The following is an 18,751-nucleotide window of genomic DNA, read 5'->3' on the forward strand; positions in this document are numbered from 1 at the left end:
TACTAAAAAAAATATAAAATTAGTCGGGTGTGGTGGCTTATGCCTGTAATCTCAGCTACTCAGGAGACTGACGCAGGAGAATCACTTGAACCAGGGAGGCAGAGGTTGTGGTGATCCGAGATCGTGCCATTGCACTCCAGCCTGGGCAACAAGAGCGAAACTCTGTCTCAAAAAAATAAATAAATAAATAAAATAAATAGGGAGCATTTCTTTCAACTTTTTCTCTTCTCAATGTATGATGTTTATAATTATTTCCATTTCTTGTATTATTCCCAGTGTTTGTCCTGTTCACTCACCAAGATTGCTAAACTCTGCATTTCCCTTTGCTGGGCTGATTCCTGCAAACCATTTCCGGGCACAAAGCCTGGGAATGGTAGGATTCACCTTGTTTGTTTCTCTCAAGGATTACAGTCTGGCTGCTTGTTGTACAATGCCTCACAATACTTGTTTTCTGAATTTTATTTGCTTTTCTAGTTTATGGCAGGAAGATAGTTTCAGATCCTCATGGCTGGTAGCTGAAGTCTTTAAAAACTTCTGAATTGAGTGATTGTTTCAGAGTCTCTGTATTCAAGTCTTTGAATTTGATAATGTCGAGTTTCCCTTTTGAAATTTTCCTTCTTGACTTTCAAATGCTACTCTTTCCTGGTAAACCTTCTACTTCTAACTTCCTTTCTGTCTTCTTAGTCTGGTTCTTTAGTTATGTTAATTGAAATAATGATTATTATAATAACAATAGAAATCACTATGTGAGATCATGTGCTGACTTTAAACTTATGTTCTCATTTTAATTCATAAAGCAACTGCTTAGTATTTTCCAGGGTTCTCTTTTCATCCTGCACTTGCTCTGTATGCTTTCCTGTGTTATTGACCCTACCTGTATATTGATGACTTTTCTATTTTTAGCCCTGGTTTTTGTAAATTGGGAACTGAGTTCCCAGTTTACATAACCAACACTCTATTAGCATTTCCACTTGGGTTTTCAAAAGACTTACCAACCTAATGCAATCTAAATGTAACTCCTCTTTGCCCTTCTCTTTCCATTCTTTTCTTCATCTTGACATTAATCTGTAGTAAAACTACACACACGATAAAACAAACTGTACTTCACAGAAGCAAACATACAACCTGTATGTTAATTTAATTTTCTGATTGTTTCTTGAATCTGTCCCTACTTCTGCATTCCTACTGTCTTGTCCTATTGCAGCTCTCTTCATCTTCTGTCTGTGCTACTGTACCAACCTCCTAGTTGCGTTCCTCTAAAATCTGTAATATTTTAAAAATTTAAATCAGAATGCATTTCCTGGCTTAATCTTCGGTAGTTCCCTAAATGCTTCTGGATGTTTGCTTTGCAACATGACCCTCAAACTCTCTGTGCTGTCACTTGCTTTTCCTTAGGCCTTTCACTTGCTGCTTCTTTTACATACTCTGTACGTCAGCATCATTCCCTGAAAGTACCATGCTGTTTTTCCTAGCTTTTGTTCTTGCTCCCTGCTGTTTCCCCAACTTTTACCTGGCCAACTCCTGTTTGTTTATTTCTAAGGCTTAGTCACTTGTTTCCAGGTCTCTTCCTTTTTGCTCCCACAGTGTCCCATGTGTAGCTCTAGCATTGTCTATTATTATCATGTTTCACTTTCCTTTACCATGTTATGAGGTTCTAGAAGGCAAGGAAATTTTAAATTCATAATTTGTAGCCTACTCACCTAGCTTGAGTACATGACGCTCAATTCATTTGTCAGAAGTTTCTAGCTTAAAAAGGACACAGCTGTCCATCATTTTTTCAAAACTAGAAGCGTGGATGTTTTCTTAGTTTCCTTTCTTTATCACATCTAGCTGGTTCCAAGTCCTTAATTTTGCTTTTTTGGGGGAGATATGTGTTTGCATACTTTTGTTCATGTTTGTTAATAGTTTGTTCATTCATTCAACAAATTAAGTGCTCCTGTGTACTGGGCAGTGTACTGAATATTGCATGCCAAATATTGCATTGTATTTATGAAATCTATAGGTTAATTTTTGGAGAATTAGCATGTTTATGAAGTTGGTTTTATTTTCCATTTAGGAACAAGGGTTTATCTATTGAAGTTTAATTTTAGGTACCTGAGGAAATTTTTACAAATATTCTTACTTGATTTTGTACATTTCTTTTAAGGCTTACTTATAAGTGTTAGTTTTTTTCCTATTATGAAAGAGATTTCTTTTCTGTTGTATTTTCTATTTGTCATTGCTCATGTATGGGAAACTGACTAGATGATAAAAAATCTGGTCAATTTGTGAAACTCTTAGTAGTTTTTGTGAATTTTAGTTTTTAACTATTGGTTATTTCAACAACAAATGACAGTTTCTTTTTTCTTCTGTGTATTTTATGAGTTTAATTCATTTTTTGTGTCTTAGTATAAATCCAGTACAGTGTTGAATAGAGCAGTTATACTTGGCACTTAGTTATAAGTGAGATATGTTTACGGTATTCTTCTATTTAATTCTTCCCTGCTCTTGTTTCAAAATTATGTTAACCTTATAGACCATAATATACTTCAATTTTAATCTTGACTTTAATGAAATAACTTACCTGTCTTGTTGATTGTGATGTTTACTTTAAATAATAATAATTTTTAAAAGTCAAATTAAGGAAGGGTCACCTGTTCCTATCTTGCCAAGAGTTATATCCTGAATCTGTGTTGAATTTTATCACACGCTTTCTTGGTGTCTATAGAGATGATCGTGTTTATCTATAAATCTAAAGAATTACAATATGAGATTTCCTAAAGACAGACTTTCTTAACATCTGTGTTTGTTTCATTTAATGTAGTGCTAGATTTCTAATGGTTTATTTAGGATATTTTCTTCCATGTTTATAAGTGAGATTCGTTACAGTTTTCTTTTATTTAATTCAATTCTTCTCTGCTCTTGTTTCAGAATTATGCCAACCTTATAGATTGTGCCAAAGGCCATTTCAGTTTTTTCTAGCTGGAAAAACTTTAAAAATTTGAACTGTTTAAACAACAGGAATTGTTTCTTGAAGATTTAGTATAGTTTGTTCATAAACATCATTTAGAAAGTTGCTGTTTCTTGGCATCTTTATTTCCCCAAGTTCTAGTCAAGTATCAGGAGCAAAGTAAGAACTTCTTTAATATTGGTTGAATAAATATTCTCTAGATATTCTAGGTTCTGAGACATGATTTATCATATAGAATTTTTATATTAAATAATTTGTTTTCATCAGAGAAATCACATTCACTAGGATATGGAATTAATCTGAAGGAGAAATGATACCTGTCTCCATGGATAGATTTTCTTCATAGATGTGGTTTAGTGATAAATTTGAAGCTAACATTTTAAGGAAAATAGTTGAATTTGCATCATTGAATACAGTACATGTATAACTACCATGTGTAAGACCAAAAGTGACCATTTTACAAACATGTATTTGTGTTTGGGTTATTTCTACTGTTTTCACAGTTACAGCTTATTCAGTGATTTAAACTCACAAACATTATAGACAAAGTGATTTAAACTCACAAACATTATAGACAAATACTTTTAGAAGTTAAAGTACTTTAATTTCAGTAAAACTGATTCAGTGTTTCCATTCACATTCTTTTCAAATTCGGTATTTTAAAGCATTCATGAAACTCTAGTTATATTACAGAAGTAATTGAACATCTGAATATAATTCTAGGATTTATAGGGAAAAGCATTGGTTCTTCAACTAGAGCCAGTTTTGCCCCCAAGGGACATTCATCAGTGTCTGGAGGCTTTTCAGTTGTCACATCGGAGGCGTGTGTGTGTGTGTGTGTGTGTGTGTGTGTGTGTGTGTGTGTGCTGTGCGCATGTGCCACTGTCGTCTTGTGGGTAGAGGTTAGGGAAGCTGATAAACATCCCACGGTGCAGAGGATAGCCCTCATAACAAATAATTTTGTGTCTCAAAATGTCAGTGGTACTAGGGTTAAGAAATTCTGTTATAAAAGGAAAATATATACAGAAATAGAAATACGTAATATAAGCAGGTGTTCTCAGACATGTGCTTTTTTTCTTCGGCAACTGAAGTTCTGTGAAACCTAATACAATTTACAGTGTCTTTATACAAAGGGTATGAAGTATCCTGCTCTTGACTGACATCTAGTGAGATATTTAAAAATAAAAAATAAAGCTATAGCTTAACATTAAACATATAAATCAGAGTTACTATGAATTCTTAGTTTTCTACTGTTAGGAAATTCACAAAGAAGCTAGGAAGAGATTAAATGATTTAAATGATTTGTTTATAGCCTCTGAGAAATTATACCTGAGAAGGAATAGAATGTAGTATATTCTTAGCTTAAGTATTATTCCTCTTTTATGTTTCACTTATGTTCCTGATTTAATGTTAGAGCTTAGAATATGAAATCTTTCTTTTGATAATTTTCATAGTAAAAGCTGTGCTACTCCTATGTAAAACTTTTTATTTAAAATATTGCTTACAATCATAGAATTTGAGAGCCAAAGAAGACCTTGGTGGTTTAGTCCAATTCCCTCATTTCTTGAGATAAAAAATGTCAGTTTTAGAGAAGTAAAGTGATCTTACCCAGTATCATACAACTTATTAGTGCCAGATCTTGAATTAGAACTCACAGCTCTTGGCTTTCATCACTTTGTTTCAGGTAAAGGAAAGTATTAAGCATACTTTGGATTCGGTTTGAAGCTTTTATTTTTCAAGGAAACTATGAATATTAAGACTTAAATTATTATTTCCTTAGAATATAGTCACCTGTATATATGTTTTAAAATGAATTAGTATTATGTTTATAAATCTCCTGTTTTATTTAATTTTGACTTAAATGTTATACCAGTTTAAACATGAAATTTAAAAATGTTTATTTTATAGGCAACCACACCTCCAAATCAAGGAAGGCCAGATTCTCCCGTCTATGCTAATCTTCAAGAACTGAAAATATCCCAGTCTGCTCTTCCCCCACTTCCTGGGAGCCCGGCAATTCAGATTAATGGAGAATGGGAAACTCATAAAGACAGCTCAGGGCGTTGCTATTACTATAACAGGGGAACACAGGAAAGAACTTGGAAACCACCTCGTTGGACTCGGGATGCAAGCATTAGCAAAGGAGATTTCCAAAGTCCAGGGGATCAAGAGGTATGAGTAATTAAGGAATCAACCGCAAGTTACCAGATTTTCTCTTTTCATTTTTCAGAAACCAAAGAAGTAAATAGTTTTGTTTCTTACTGTCAGCATGTTAAAACACTTGAATCTCTAAGATCATTAAAAATTCTTTCCAAGCTTTGCTAATATTAATGCTAGCTACTTTCTAATCACTGACTAATAGATAGCTGCTAACCTGATAGTGTGCGTACTAGTTCCAGACCTGGGTTTAAGTTGTCTAGTGCCAATGCACTCCCTTATGTCTTAGAAGATACTATTTCAGTTATTACTGCACAAGCTGATGATATTTTAAATTAAATTCAGTTTTTTAAGAGATAGAGTCTTGCTATGTTGCCCAGGCTGGAGAGCAGTGGTGCAATGGTGTCTCACTGTAGCCCCAAACTCTTGGGCTTAACCGATCCTCCACCTCAGCATCCCTAGTAGCACATGCCATTGGCCAAGTTTTTAAAACTTTTTTTGTAGAGATGGGGTCTTGCCGCCTGACTTCAAGCAGTCCCCATGTCTCAGCCTTCCAAAGTGCTAGGATTACTGCACCTGGCTGTCCAGTGACATTTTTTAGAAAAAAATAGAACATATGTGATGTGACCCAGCAAAATAAATAGAAGTGATATTTTTCTCTATTGGCTTAGTATGGCTGCCAGACTACTTCCCATTTTTTCTCTTTGTCAATCAGTGCTACAAGACCATTGTTTTACTTATATATGAGGGAAATAATTATAATTCCTTTGCTACAATTGAATCATTCTGTTAAGTCTAACAATTCACTTTAAAATCATTATTTTCTCTAACAAGTCTCTGTACTCTTTTTCTCCTTCTGGTTTCACCTTCCTCCATACCACTTGCAGGATGGTGCAGTAAATTGGCCAGCTGTATTTTTAGAAACACTTATCTCAGTAGTCTGGCAAGAGGCCTTGGGATTATTTAAATGTACAGGAGTAACTTGGTAGGATTGATGGAATAGAGTGAAATCTTGCCATTTGGTAGATTGGAGCCCCTCCACCTGCATAGGACATCCTGCTCTTATAGAAAGCAGCTAGCTCATACAAATAAAAACAAGCTTCAAGTAGATAGGAGCTGGAAAAATCAGGGAACACATCTTGTATTTAGGAGACTCCAAAAGCTTTTTGTAGTTAATAACTCCTTTCTTGTCCCATTTTTCAGTTGGTTTATTTATAGCTTTAGTTTGGTAATAACTTGTGTTTTTAGTGTTTAAGTGAGAGCAAAAATAGAAAAATTGTTCATGTTTAACTATAATAAGAAAGGAAAATTTGGCTGGGTGTGGTGGCTCACGCCTGTAATCTTAGCACTTTGGGAGGCAGATCACTTGAGGTCAGGAGTTCGAAACCAGCCTGGACAACATGGTGAAACCCTGTCTCTACTAAAAATACAAAAAAATGTAGCTGGGCATTGTGGCAGGCACCTGTAATCCCAGCTACTAGGAAGGCTGAGGCAGGAGAATCGCTTGAACCCGGAAGGCGGAGACTGCAGTGAGCCGAGATAGAGCCACTGCACTCCAGTCTGGGCAACAGAGTGAGACTCCGTCTCAAAAAAAAAAAAAGGAAAATTTTGTTTGAATTGTACATTAGAAAGATTTGAAAATAAGGTATCCAGTGGATCAATAATAAAGTAAAATTTTACAATTTTGGAGAATTAGGGAAAAGACTAAATTATAGACTAAAAGAATTTAAAGTATACATAGGAACTTTTAAACGTATTTCTTGGCTATTTTAGTAAATAGATGGGAGTGACTTCCATACAGGGTCTCAATTTATATTACTGGTCTCTGTACAAATTATATGAAGATTAATATTTCCAAAGTGACTGGGGCACATCTTCCAGTGACTTCTTGAGAAGGGTTGTGTATGGGAGGTAAAATGGAAACTGTGTGTGTATGAAAATATCTGTCTTCTGCTCTCATATTTAATTGATAGTATTCCTGGGTATAGAATTCTAGAATGAAAATTATTTTCTCTCACAACTGTGAGGCATTTTTAAATTTAATGGGGATCTGGGTCAGCCCCTTGTTGGAGAGTCTCCAGTGTTAGAATCATTAGGTCTTTCCTTTTGGACTAATCAGAATCTCCACAGACATCTTTAGGTCTCCTGCCTATACACGGTAAGGGCCGTCTGTGTCTTGGTGTTGGCATTCATTTTGCACATGGTCCCTCAGTCTCCCTTCTTTCTCTTGGTACCCATGTCCCTATTGTATCTATTGTCCCTCAACTCAGAATCTTAGTATTTTTCCTTTCTCAGAGGGAATAACTCTCCGTACTTCTGCTGGAGTAGGGACGGGCTGCACACCTAGCAGCCAGGTATGTAGAAGGAGATTCTGGCATTTTTAATTCTTATTTTAGTACCACTGCTTTCACTCCCCAGTTTCAGAGATACCTCATACCGTCAGTTGCCAAGCCATTTGCAGATTCTGTTCTGTAAGCTTGTCGGGTTTCATTCCCCTCCGCCCCCCCGCCCTTTGTCTGCACCATACTGGTTTAGATTCTACTTTCTTCTGTGTAGATAATTCAGCTTTTTTGTTCATCTGCTTCACTGTTCTCCCTGTTGTTGTGGGTTTACGTCATTTTAAGCATATTTTGCTGTTGTGATTTTAGTGGGGTTTGGGAGGGAGCAACTGTTGGCTCTTCTGTCTTAACACAGAAGCTTATTATTTTAGTGGTTACCCTAGAACAGTCATTCATAATAGGGCTGATTTTGCCTTCCAGGGACATTTGGTAAAGTCCAGACTTCTTTTGGTTGTCACAATGGGGAACGTGCTACTGACATCTAGTGGGTAGAGGCCGGAGGTGCTGCTGAGACAGGATCTTGTTATGTTGCCCAGGATAGATTCAATGCTCAAAACTCCTGGCTCAAGCAGCCCTTTCACCTCAGCTTCCCCAGTAGCTGGGACTACAAGTATGGGCCACCATGTCCAGCTTTAGCATGCGTAGTTAGTCTATGCATAAAGTTAATCACTATCTTCTTGTTCCTTAAAGTCATATAGGATCTATGTGTGCTGTTGTGCTGTTGCTGTCATATGTTATATTTCTATTTTTAGCCCCCTTGTTGTTATTGTACATGACTCTTAAAATTAATCCTAATTTTTACCACTTTGTCTTCTCACATTTTCTTCTTCTGTCATAAATATGAACCTTTTTTGGCAGGAGACAGGGTTTTGCTCTCTTGCCCAGGCTGGAATACAGTGCTGTGGTCATAGCTCACTGCAGCCTCAAACTCCTGCGCTCAGCCATCCTCCTGCCTCAGACTCCCAGGTAGCTGGGACTACAAGCATGAGCCACCATGCCTGGCTAATTTTTAAATTTTTTGTAGTTATGGGGTGCCACTGTGTTGCCCAGGCTGGTCTTGAACTCCTGGGCTCAAGTGATCCTTGCACCTTGGCCTCCCAAAGTACTGGGATTACAGGCATGAGCCACTGTGCCCAGCCATGATTACATGCTTTTGAATTCCTTCATGAGGGTCTGTTAGTAATAGAATCTTAATTTTTGTCTGAAAATTTATTTTACTTTTACTTTTGAAGAACATGAATATATAGTTCTAAGTTGACTGTTTACTTGTTTGTTTTTTCCTTGTTCATTGAAGATTTTATTCTCATATTCTCTGGCTTCCATTGTTGATGCTGAAAATTCAGATGTCAATCTGATTGTCTTTTCTTTAAGCATAGTTTGTCTCTTTTTGTTGGCAGCTTTAAAGATCATGTGTCTATATTTTTACTGTGATGTAGCTGGGTAAAGGTATTTTTATTTTCCGCGAGGGCTTTGTTGGGATTTCTGAATTTGAGGAGTCCTGTCTTTGATCAATTTTGGAAAGTTCCTAGCTATAACTGTATATAGGCTCGCCCCCATATTCTCTTTCTTCTTACTCTGGAACCTTGATTAAATGAATGTTTAATCTCACGCTGTTCATCCATGTCTCTCTGTTTATTTTCAGTATTTCAAGATCCAGCTTCTGTTTGGTATTTTTCTCTTTGTCTATACCTTCATTTGATGTTAAGTCAATCCTTGAATTTTAAAAAGTATTTGTTTAGGGGAGTTTCCCAATATCACTGCTTTGAAAAGTTTTAAACCTTCAAAAATTTAAAAGAACAGTACAGTGAACATTATATGCCATGTACCATTCATCTAGATTTACCAATGGTTAAAATTTTTCCACGTTTGTTTTATTTCTCTCTCTCCCTTCATCTGCCCAAACACACATACACATGTGTGTATGAGTGATTTGAAGCAGATAATATATTTTATTCCATAAGTATAAGGACATGTTCTGGCAAAACCACAAATCATTTATCATACCCAAGACATATAATATTAGTATGTTATTTCCTACATGATTAATATTCATTGTTTCTCAGTTGTCAAGTAATATTCTTTACAGTTTTTTTCCCTGCTGTGAAGGATCCAGTGAAGATTATATATTGCATTTATTTGTTGTATCTCTCTAGTCTTGTTTTCTGTTTTATTTTTGTTAATTTCTGTACATAAAGTTTTAGAGAGTCTGATTATACTGTTTTTCTGCTGACTCTTACTCAGGGTGTTTTGAGAATGTATCTGTTTTAATGTGAGGTTATAGTTGTTGGAAATTCATAAGTAGGAAGTCTTTTATGCTGGGGTTGAAGGTGGGTTCCTTCAAAGGTGAGTCTCTTCTGATGGATGCCTAGGGGGAAACTATGAGTATTTAAAAGTACATCTTCAGCTTTAGTTTTTACAAGCCACCCAGGTAGTATTAATAGTGATTTGGATTTCATGAAGACTTTTGTGGCTAGAGAGTCCCCTTATTTTCCCCAATTACTGGGGAAAATTTCTATGATTTTCCTAGTGTGAAATAAAGGGGCAAGATTTGTTTATGGTTCACCCATAATTTGTGGGTATGTTTCTTTGGCGTTCCCAGCTCTGTATTGTGGGACAGCCTTTTAGACTTCCTGTTTTTGGTAATCCTGAGTTCAGTTCTCTAACACTCCTGCATGGTCTTGAAAACTAACATTTTAGTTTGGGGTCTGTCAGATGCCTTCAAGAAGAAAGCTGGTCTTTTTTTCCTCTGCTTGACTCTGTTGATTCTTGTTTCCACTTAGCTTTTGACCTCTGAGTATTTCTTAATTAGCCTTTTGTTCATAGATTATTTAAAAAAACATTTTATGTAACATTTTTTACTGTTTCTGTTCAGGTATCAATTGGGATACCTACCTGCCATTCTTCTATAAATGGAACATCCTCCTCATATTTGTACTAGGATACATTTGTTGTACTAGGATACATTTGTATCCCAAAGTTACTGAATCGGTTACACCTTTGAATTAAGTTATTAGGTATAGAATAGTTAATATCTATAGATTGCTTGCCAAAAATTATCTTAACTTTTACTTAACTGCCATTAAACAACTATTTTTCAGTAGAGGATATCCAGATCTTAAAGCCTGGTTCTGTAGTATAATATAAAGCATATGAAGATGTTGGAGGTTACTTTTCATGGTAGAAGAGAACATCATATTTACTGTGCAAAAGTTGGAAAATTATGATGAGAATTTTGTTAGCTAGAAAGTCATATCTTTGAAAAATTGATTCTGTGATTTTGTTTCTTAAATTAATTTTACTAATTTGATTGCCATTTTTGTTTCTAAAAGTTTTACTGCACTCTTCTTGTCTGTGAGCTTGCATTTTAAGTTGCTTCAATTAAATAAAAATAAACTCCTGATTTTTGAATTAGGTTTTCAATGTTTAAAAAATGTTTCTGTTGTAAAACATATATAATTCACTTTATGCAGTGCTTCTGTAAAGCTATGTTTTTGTGAACATATTAATATTAGAATCTTAATGTCTTTAACTACAGTGTTGAGAATCTACCCATCTTAGTGTTTCAGACCAAATTATGATGATAGAAAATATAGTATAAATGAGTAAGTTTTACTTGCTGAAACTATTTTACCTAGAGGTGATAGGAAGGGTCATTTGCATGAGTGCTAACCTAATAAAAGATTCTTAAATGAATGACTTTTCAGTGCCGAAAGCAAATTGCCATTTGGTCATATTATGGTCTCTCTTGTCAGTAGGCATCAAAAGTTTCTAAATTTTCCCAGTCTTCTAATTTGCTTCTCTCATGTGTCTAGTTTATCATGTATACCCATATTATTTTATTTTCTTCTCTCCCTTCCCCTTTTCCCTCCCCTTCCCCTCCTCCCCCTCCCCTCCTCCCCATTCCCCTCCTCCCCCTTCCCTTCCCTTCTCTTTCCTTTCCCCTCCTCCCCCTCCCTTCCCATCCCTTTCCCCCTCCCCCTCCCCATCCTCCTCTTCCTCCTCCTCCTCCTCCTCCTCCTTCTTTTGAATAAAAAATGGAGATGAGGTCTCACTATGTTGCCCAGGCCAGTTTTGAGCTCCTGTACTCAAATGATCCTCTGGCCTTGGCCTCCCATAGTGCTAGGATTACAGACGTGAACTACCGCTCCTGGCCCCTATACTATTTTCATACAGAATTTTTTATTTGTCTCTCTGTATTGTGTTTGAATTTGCTCAATGTTATTTTTTCTTGTTTTGAAGTTTAGTTTCCAGTAGTCTTTAATAGGCATTTGATTGAATGAGTTAGGAAAATTTACCACTAAATTATAACACAAATTATAGAAAAATAGTCTGAGATATCTTTATTTAGCAATGTTGTTTACCTTGCATGTGGCTATGTGCTTGTGGTACATGAGGGGGAGCTCAGTCTAATGCAGTTCCCTCATCTCCTCCCTTGTTTACACATACATATGTGTACACACACCTACTCCTTTCATTTTTAAACTTGATTTCAGCCAAAAACAACATTAAATAACATTCGAGCGCTCCTTAGTCTGAAAACACTGTTTTTAGTTTTATTGTGATGAATTTTTCTAGGGTTGCACTAATGTGATAAAATAACCACTGTTAATTTTACCTCACCTCTTACAATGTACCATTTAAAGACTTATCAATTTACTTTCAAAATCAAATATTCAAATATATTTAAATTATCTTAGTACTTATACTCAAGTAAAATTGATTTATTAGATTTTCAGCCGATTCATATTTATATTCAAAGAAGAAAAATCCTTATGTTTCTGACTATTTGTAGCTTCTTTCATCCGAAGAAAACTACTACAGCACTTCTTACAGCCAGTCAGATAGTCAGTGTGGTTCTCCTCCAAGGGGTTGGTCAGAAGAGTTGGATGAACGTGGGCATACCTTATATACCAGTGACTATACTAATGAAAAGGTACATTCTTTTTTTCTCATCTAGTGTTTTTTGGCAGAATTCTCTCATAAAATAGTTGTGTACTGAAGGTTTAGTAGTATTTTAAAAAACATGAAAATAGTCTTCATTGTAACTTTATAATCATGCCAATTGACAATATGAAAACTCAGTCTAACTACTGATTAATGGTTTTAAACTGCTAAGGATGATAGTGATTTTTATGCTCTTGATACCCATGAAAGACCTTTTAAGAGTACACCTGTCGAATGTCATTTGTTTAGATTTCTTCAGTAGGCATATTTCTTTATATTTTTCTGGGGGAATAGTTTTTTGGAAATGGTTTTCTCTCTGTGCCATTATCGTACATCGCCTTACTGCCTATTCTCCTTTTCCTGTTACAATCAAATTTATGTAAAACAAAAACCATCAATCTAGTATTTTATGATTAGTTTGGAAATGAATGTTGACATTTTGTGTGTGTATTGCATCTGGTATCATTTGAGAAGGCAACTGGTTGGTAGTACATGTTCAGAGAAGATGTGCTTGGGAATAAATGGGGCTTGGCTTTTATCCCTCTTTCCTGCCTCAATTATTTGACATTGGAACATATGGAAGCAGTTTTTTCATTTATTTCATACTCAAGTTCATATGTTTGTATTAGCAATACTTTTTCCCCTCATATTCCCTGTGTTTTATTGCATGATGTTTTGTTGTTGCTGTTATTTAAATTTTATTGTGTTTGGCCATAGGAAGTAATTCCTAAAGGTTTGCATGAAATGGGGCTTTAAATGGTTTAGTTGTACATTTAATTGAAAAGTGTTTCCCTTTTGTCAGTTTCTCAAACCTGTTTTCAGATGGGAGTGTACCTGTGTACCAGTGCATATGTACATCTGTGTATCTTTATGTTGTATGTTGCTTGTTGTTAAGTGGTGCTTGAACAACTAGCCAGACATTGGAGGATAGGGAGGGCAAATAAAGTCATGTTTAATAATGAGTATATTTATTCTTACCAAACTTAAAATGCAAGTCTATTAGTATAATTAGTTAGAAATTTTTGTCGCATGCCAGGCGCGGTGGCTCACGCCTGTAATCCCAGCACTTTGGGAGACCAAGGCAGGCGAATCATCTCAGGTCAGGATTTCAAGACCAGCCTGACCAACATGGAGAAACTCTGACTCTACTAAAAATGCAAAACTAGCTGGGTGTGGTGGCACTTGCCTATAATTCCAGCTACTCGGGAGGCTGATGCAGAAGAATTGCTTGAACTGCTTGAACCCGGGAGGCAGAGGTTGTGGTGAGCCAAGATTGCACCATTGCACTCCAGCCTGGGCAACAAGAGCAAAGCTCTGTCTCAAAAAAAAAAAAAAAAAAAAAAAAATCTTTTTTGTTGCAGTGTTACTGAGCAAGTAGAATAAAATTCATAAAAATTAAATCTAGTATCTCTGATAGTAGTAGCTTAAACTTGCTTTTATTTAAATTTAATAACACCTGTTCTGTTTTTATAGTGGCTCAAGCATATTGATGATCAGGGTAGACAGTATTACTACAGTGCAGACGGATCTCGGTCGGAATGGGAATTGCCAAAGGTAATAAACCTTGACACCGAATTTCTATTTAAAAATAGTAGATGAAGTAATACCTGGAGATGGTTTCAGCAGATTTATTGTAAAGTCTTTATTATACTTTTACAAAGTAGAAAGAATAATTTTTTCGGAATTCACTGAGAATACTGTGAGTGGTGTAAGTTTTCTAAGATGTACAGGTATCTTCACTGTGTGATACTGATTATTCCTATTCAGAATATCTTTTAGGTAAACTTGAAATTGGCCTTTCCTTATTCTTGGGAATAGGAATTCTCTTGAATACCAATAATGTCATCTTATCTAGTTGTGTTGAGTATATTGATTTTTCTACGTAAAGTTGTTCTTATATTTAATCATTTTTTAAAAGAAAGAAAAGTAACTCAGTATTCAGGTTTATCCTCTTATGTAAATGTGTGTATGATTGAGCCACTCATTAGCTGAGATACAGGCAACATGTGATAAGATGTCCTTATGATTTAGCTGGACATCTCATTTCTGGACAAGTGTACCAGGGCTGAGTTTATCTAAGGTGGTAGGTTTCAGAGTGGTCATATGCACATCACTATTGGTGATTGAGATAATTTTAAGTGATATATGAACAAACATTTGAATTTTAATTGGTGCATTATTTTAATGTTCTAGAAAACAGCTGTTAATTAGTAGACAAATATGTGGTGTCAATTGTTACATATACTTTAGTTTTTAAAATTTGTCTTTTCCCCAAAGTAAATCAATTTAAAGAAGAATATTAATAGTATAAATGAAACATGGATATAGAAAAAATCACTAGATGTTACTAAATTGACAAGTTGGGAAACGCTAATCTAGTAAACTAGTGTTAATAGTGCTTTCTTCTATATGTGAATGCTATCTGGCCTTTAATTATTTTATGAAATTCTAAGGCTTGATATGGATAGGATGAAAATGAAATACATATTCTGTAATTGATTTTTAAGAATACCTTTATGAGTCTGAGTTGACCAAGTAGCAGAAGAGAGCTCCGTTGTAGTTGACGGCTTTTACAATTTTGTAATCTCATGGAACAATGTGTAGGTGGCTATAATGGAAAAGTTCATAGGTGTGGGGGATGAGGAGATAAAGGAAATACTGGTGCCTTTGATTAATTTGTTGATGAAGCATAGCCTCAGAATTTTCTTGTAGTTTAAAAAACTTGTCACATCTTCAGATAAGCATTTTTTGATCCTTTATCACACGTTTTACATAGGTACTTACTTTCTCTTTGCTCAGCTCAGCAGGAAAAACTTCCATATTTTAAATCACTTTATTGTTTAAATTAATTACACTTTCTAAATTAGGAGTCATTAAAATTTACATTTGTACAATAGGATTGTTTTTAAAAATACTATTTTCAGCTTAACATATTAGTATTAGTGAAGATAATTTTTATATTTTAATTATAAGAGCTTCTGTATAAAAAGTTATGAAGATATTAATATTACCACATTGTGGTTTTACTTCATCAATCATAAAATACCATGAATGAAAAAGATCCAAATAAAAAGTCTATGGAAAAGTACCACAAATCATGTATTTCAGGGTTGAATGTTTTATCTCATTACTCTTTAAAATTATGAAACGTAATTCAATAAAACACTTGTGGATTTTTTTCATTTTCATTATTATTAATTTGTATTTTTAGAATGTGATTCTGAAGATAAAACCTTATTTACCCTTGAAACTTTGAAGTTGTGCCAGGCAGTCAGAACTCCGTAGTGTTTTTAAGAACCGTAGCTTAGCAGTTGTGATACTCTAGCAACAGTTTTTTAAAGTTAAATTTTATAAAAAGTTAAATAACCCACCATTTTATTTTCCAAATATTTCATTGTCTTCCAATAAAAAACTTTTAAGTGGGAAAATGATACCTCAAGCTTAGTAAGACTGCTACGAACTTTTAGGGGAAAGGAGATAAACATAATAAGATAAGCAATTTATTTTATTAATGTGCTGGGAAGAAGTAATAGAATACCTCAGATATTACTTTTCAAAATTGGTACCATTTATAAAAAAACATATATAGTGATTAATTTGGAAAGAAGAATTTTGTGGATCATGACGACGAAAATATGTAATAACTTATATTTTGGGATAAAAATATTGTTTTGAGGGACGTAATTATTCAGTATTGAAAATTGTATATAACAGGGATTGGTTCTGTTAGGCTGTTCTAATAAGTGTTATGCTTATAAAATACGAGCTCTGATTTCCACTTGAAGGAACCAGAAGAAAAATCTGCTCAGGGTTTAGTTCACTGAAGACGATTTAGATTATAGAAGACCAATCTTTTATTAATATAATAATTAAATAAACAGATTAATTTTTTTGTTCCACTTGACAGATTTGAATTGTAGCTCTTACCAGTACCTCAAATACCAGTTCAGTTTTTGGAGGACTCGTCTGCTGTGTCTTTCTTCACAGTGGTTTCTGATTCCCTAGAGTAATGATATCAGTCACAAGGCTGCTTTTGAGTGATTTGTCCCAGGTCAGGGTCCTTTGAAGGGAGAGATTCCCAGGATAGCCTAATATCAGGAACAATTTGGAGCCTTAACTGGTAGCTAAATATTCCTGTTGGGTTTCTTTATAACTCAATTATATGATTTTCTTGGTCAGAAGAACTATAGGCTGTGTTAGGAAACCTGTTTACTTTCAGAGATGCCTTTAATGAAAAAAAGAAGAGAGGCAAGAGTCTGAATAATATCAAGACCTCAAAGGGTATTTTACAGCAATGGAAATGTGTGCTGATTGTGACCAGCGTTGAATCCTCAGTTTTGTGATACTGTTTCATTTTCTGCTACCATTTGCTGCTTAGCATAAAGCGTCAGAAGGTCTTCACAGTTGCGTTAACTGTCGATTAAATTGGATATGAAGAAGTTTGAATTAAATACAGTGGAAATTAGGAAATAAGGAAAAATGTTGTAGAGTCACTATTTCATAGATTGTTACTGCATGATAAAGACAACTCCAGGTTACATTCTGCATTCTAAGCAACTTAGCACTTACTAGTAAGTCTAAGATAAATCTGTTAAGCTTGTAACCATGCAGATACTAAAATTTAATTTACTATTTTCTGAACACGTTTTGGTGTTCAGTATTATGTAATATGTTTTGATGAATGCAGATACATAGGATACGGTCTTTACCCTAAAAATTTTTGTTGTAAGTTTGGAAAGAAGAAACATGTTCATATGACAGCTGAGTAAAAAAGAATATGTATATATAAATACACACACTCTGGGTTAGGTGTAGGGGAAGGGAACCACAAAACTGTTAGGAAGGAGGATTGAGAGAAAGAAATAAAGGAGAGTAAATGAAGAGAGAGAAAACAAAACATTCCCCACTCAAAATGAAGTCTGCCGTTCAATATTTGAAATAAAATGCATGAAGAAATCCAATGCTATTATTATAGACATAAGAAAAATCAAGGATCAGAACATGGTATTCACTCCAGATGAAAGTAATGTTCTTTTTTTTTTTTTTTTTTTTTTTAAGACGGAGTCTCGCTCTGTTGCCCAGGCTGGAGTGCAGTGGCGCGATCTTGGTTCACTGCAACCTCCGCCACCCAGGTTGAAGTGATTCTCCTGCATAGCTGGGATTGCAGGCACACGCCACTACACCTGGCTAATTTTTGTATTTTTAATAGAGATGGAGTTTCACCATGTTGGTCAGGCTGGTCTCGAACCCTGACCTTGTGATCCGCCCACCTTGGCCTCCCAGAGTGCTGGGATTACAGGCGTGAGCCACCGTGCCCAGCTGAAAGTAATGTTCTTAATAATTTAATAAAGGCTTAAAATTATGCTGTGGATAATCAGAATTAAATGAAGGCTTTCATTTAAAAAGAACAAGAAATTAGGAAAAATAAAAACATACATGAATAGGTAAATGTGATAAAGAATAAATTAGAAATCTTCAAGATGAAAAAACATAGTTATTCACATAAAAAATGCAGTCAGTAGTATAAACTTTAGACAGGGATGGAAATCTAACAAATATGAAAGCATAGTTAAGAAAAATGGAGGATGAGTTGAAAGTTTTCTATATTCATATATTAGGAATTCCAAAAGAAGAGAATGGAAGAATGGTGTAGAAACAATATTTGAAAATATAATTTCTAGGAATTTTCTAAAATTGAAGGAAGACACGAATCTTTAACTAGAAAATATGCTTTGAATACTGTCAAGGATAAATACAAATAAATCAACATGTCAACAAATTTTGCTGGATCTGCAGAACTTCACAATAAGGAGACCATCTTAAAAGCCATCACAGTGCAGTAGATGGCATCATTGGATCCATTATGACTCTAGTATTAGTTCTTTGTGGTGGCCTGCCAAATTGTCCTGTCATTAACTGAGTTCAGCTGTGTGGCTTGCTTTCACTGGGATGTGACAAATATGACACAAGGAGAGTATCGAAATGGGCTTATAGTCAGGGCTTGCTCTTGCACCTCTACCATTGCCACGAGAAGAATGTGCCCGGGCTAGCCTCCCAGTCCCAGGAGGGGGATGAGGGACAGACTTGTCCAGATAAGCCCCTCTAGATCAGACAGTTTTTAGCCAACCCAAAAATCTGTGGTAACACATGATCAACATTTTAAGCCAAGTAAAGCACACCGTCTCTGTTTATTATACCTACTGTGTTCCAGGTGAACACCACAAAAGCATATCCTTCTGCATGATGTACTGTGCACAATGTGTTATGAAGCCCAGTCGGTCATCCCTAACCGGCACTATTGAAACAGCACTCTCCCGCTCCCTGCCTGGGTACTGTGGAGCCTGGGGTGGAGCCCTGTTGA

General features: G+C 35.3%; 1 protein-coding gene across 9 annotated transcripts in view; it reads left to right on the forward strand.

The window, feature by feature from the left end:
• LOC105479935 (Rho GTPase activating protein 12) overlaps window positions 1–18,751 on the forward strand; it is a 149,204-nt gene that overhangs the window by 64,163 nt on the left and 66,290 nt on the right. For 5 of the 9 annotated variants that reach the window (XM_071070251.1, XM_071070248.1, XM_071070250.1 and 2 more), the window contains exons 4-6: window positions 4,859–5,122; window positions 12,239–12,379; window positions 13,864–13,944. In XM_071070251.1, the coding sequence (XP_070926352.1) occupies window positions 4,859–5,122; window positions 12,239–12,379; window positions 13,864–13,944 (486 nt within the window). The remainder of the gene's footprint in view (window positions 1–4,858; window positions 5,123–12,238; window positions 12,380–13,863; window positions 13,945–18,751) is intronic. The other 4 variants (XM_071070253.1, XM_071070255.1, XM_071070256.1 and 1 more) reach the window with 2 other exon arrangements.

Source organism: Macaca nemestrina, chromosome 9, assembly GCF_043159975.1.
Source record: "Macaca nemestrina isolate mMacNem1 chromosome 9, mMacNem.hap1, whole genome shotgun sequence".
In the NCBI taxonomy this organism is placed as follows: domain Eukaryota; kingdom Metazoa; phylum Chordata; class Mammalia; order Primates; family Cercopithecidae; genus Macaca; species Macaca nemestrina.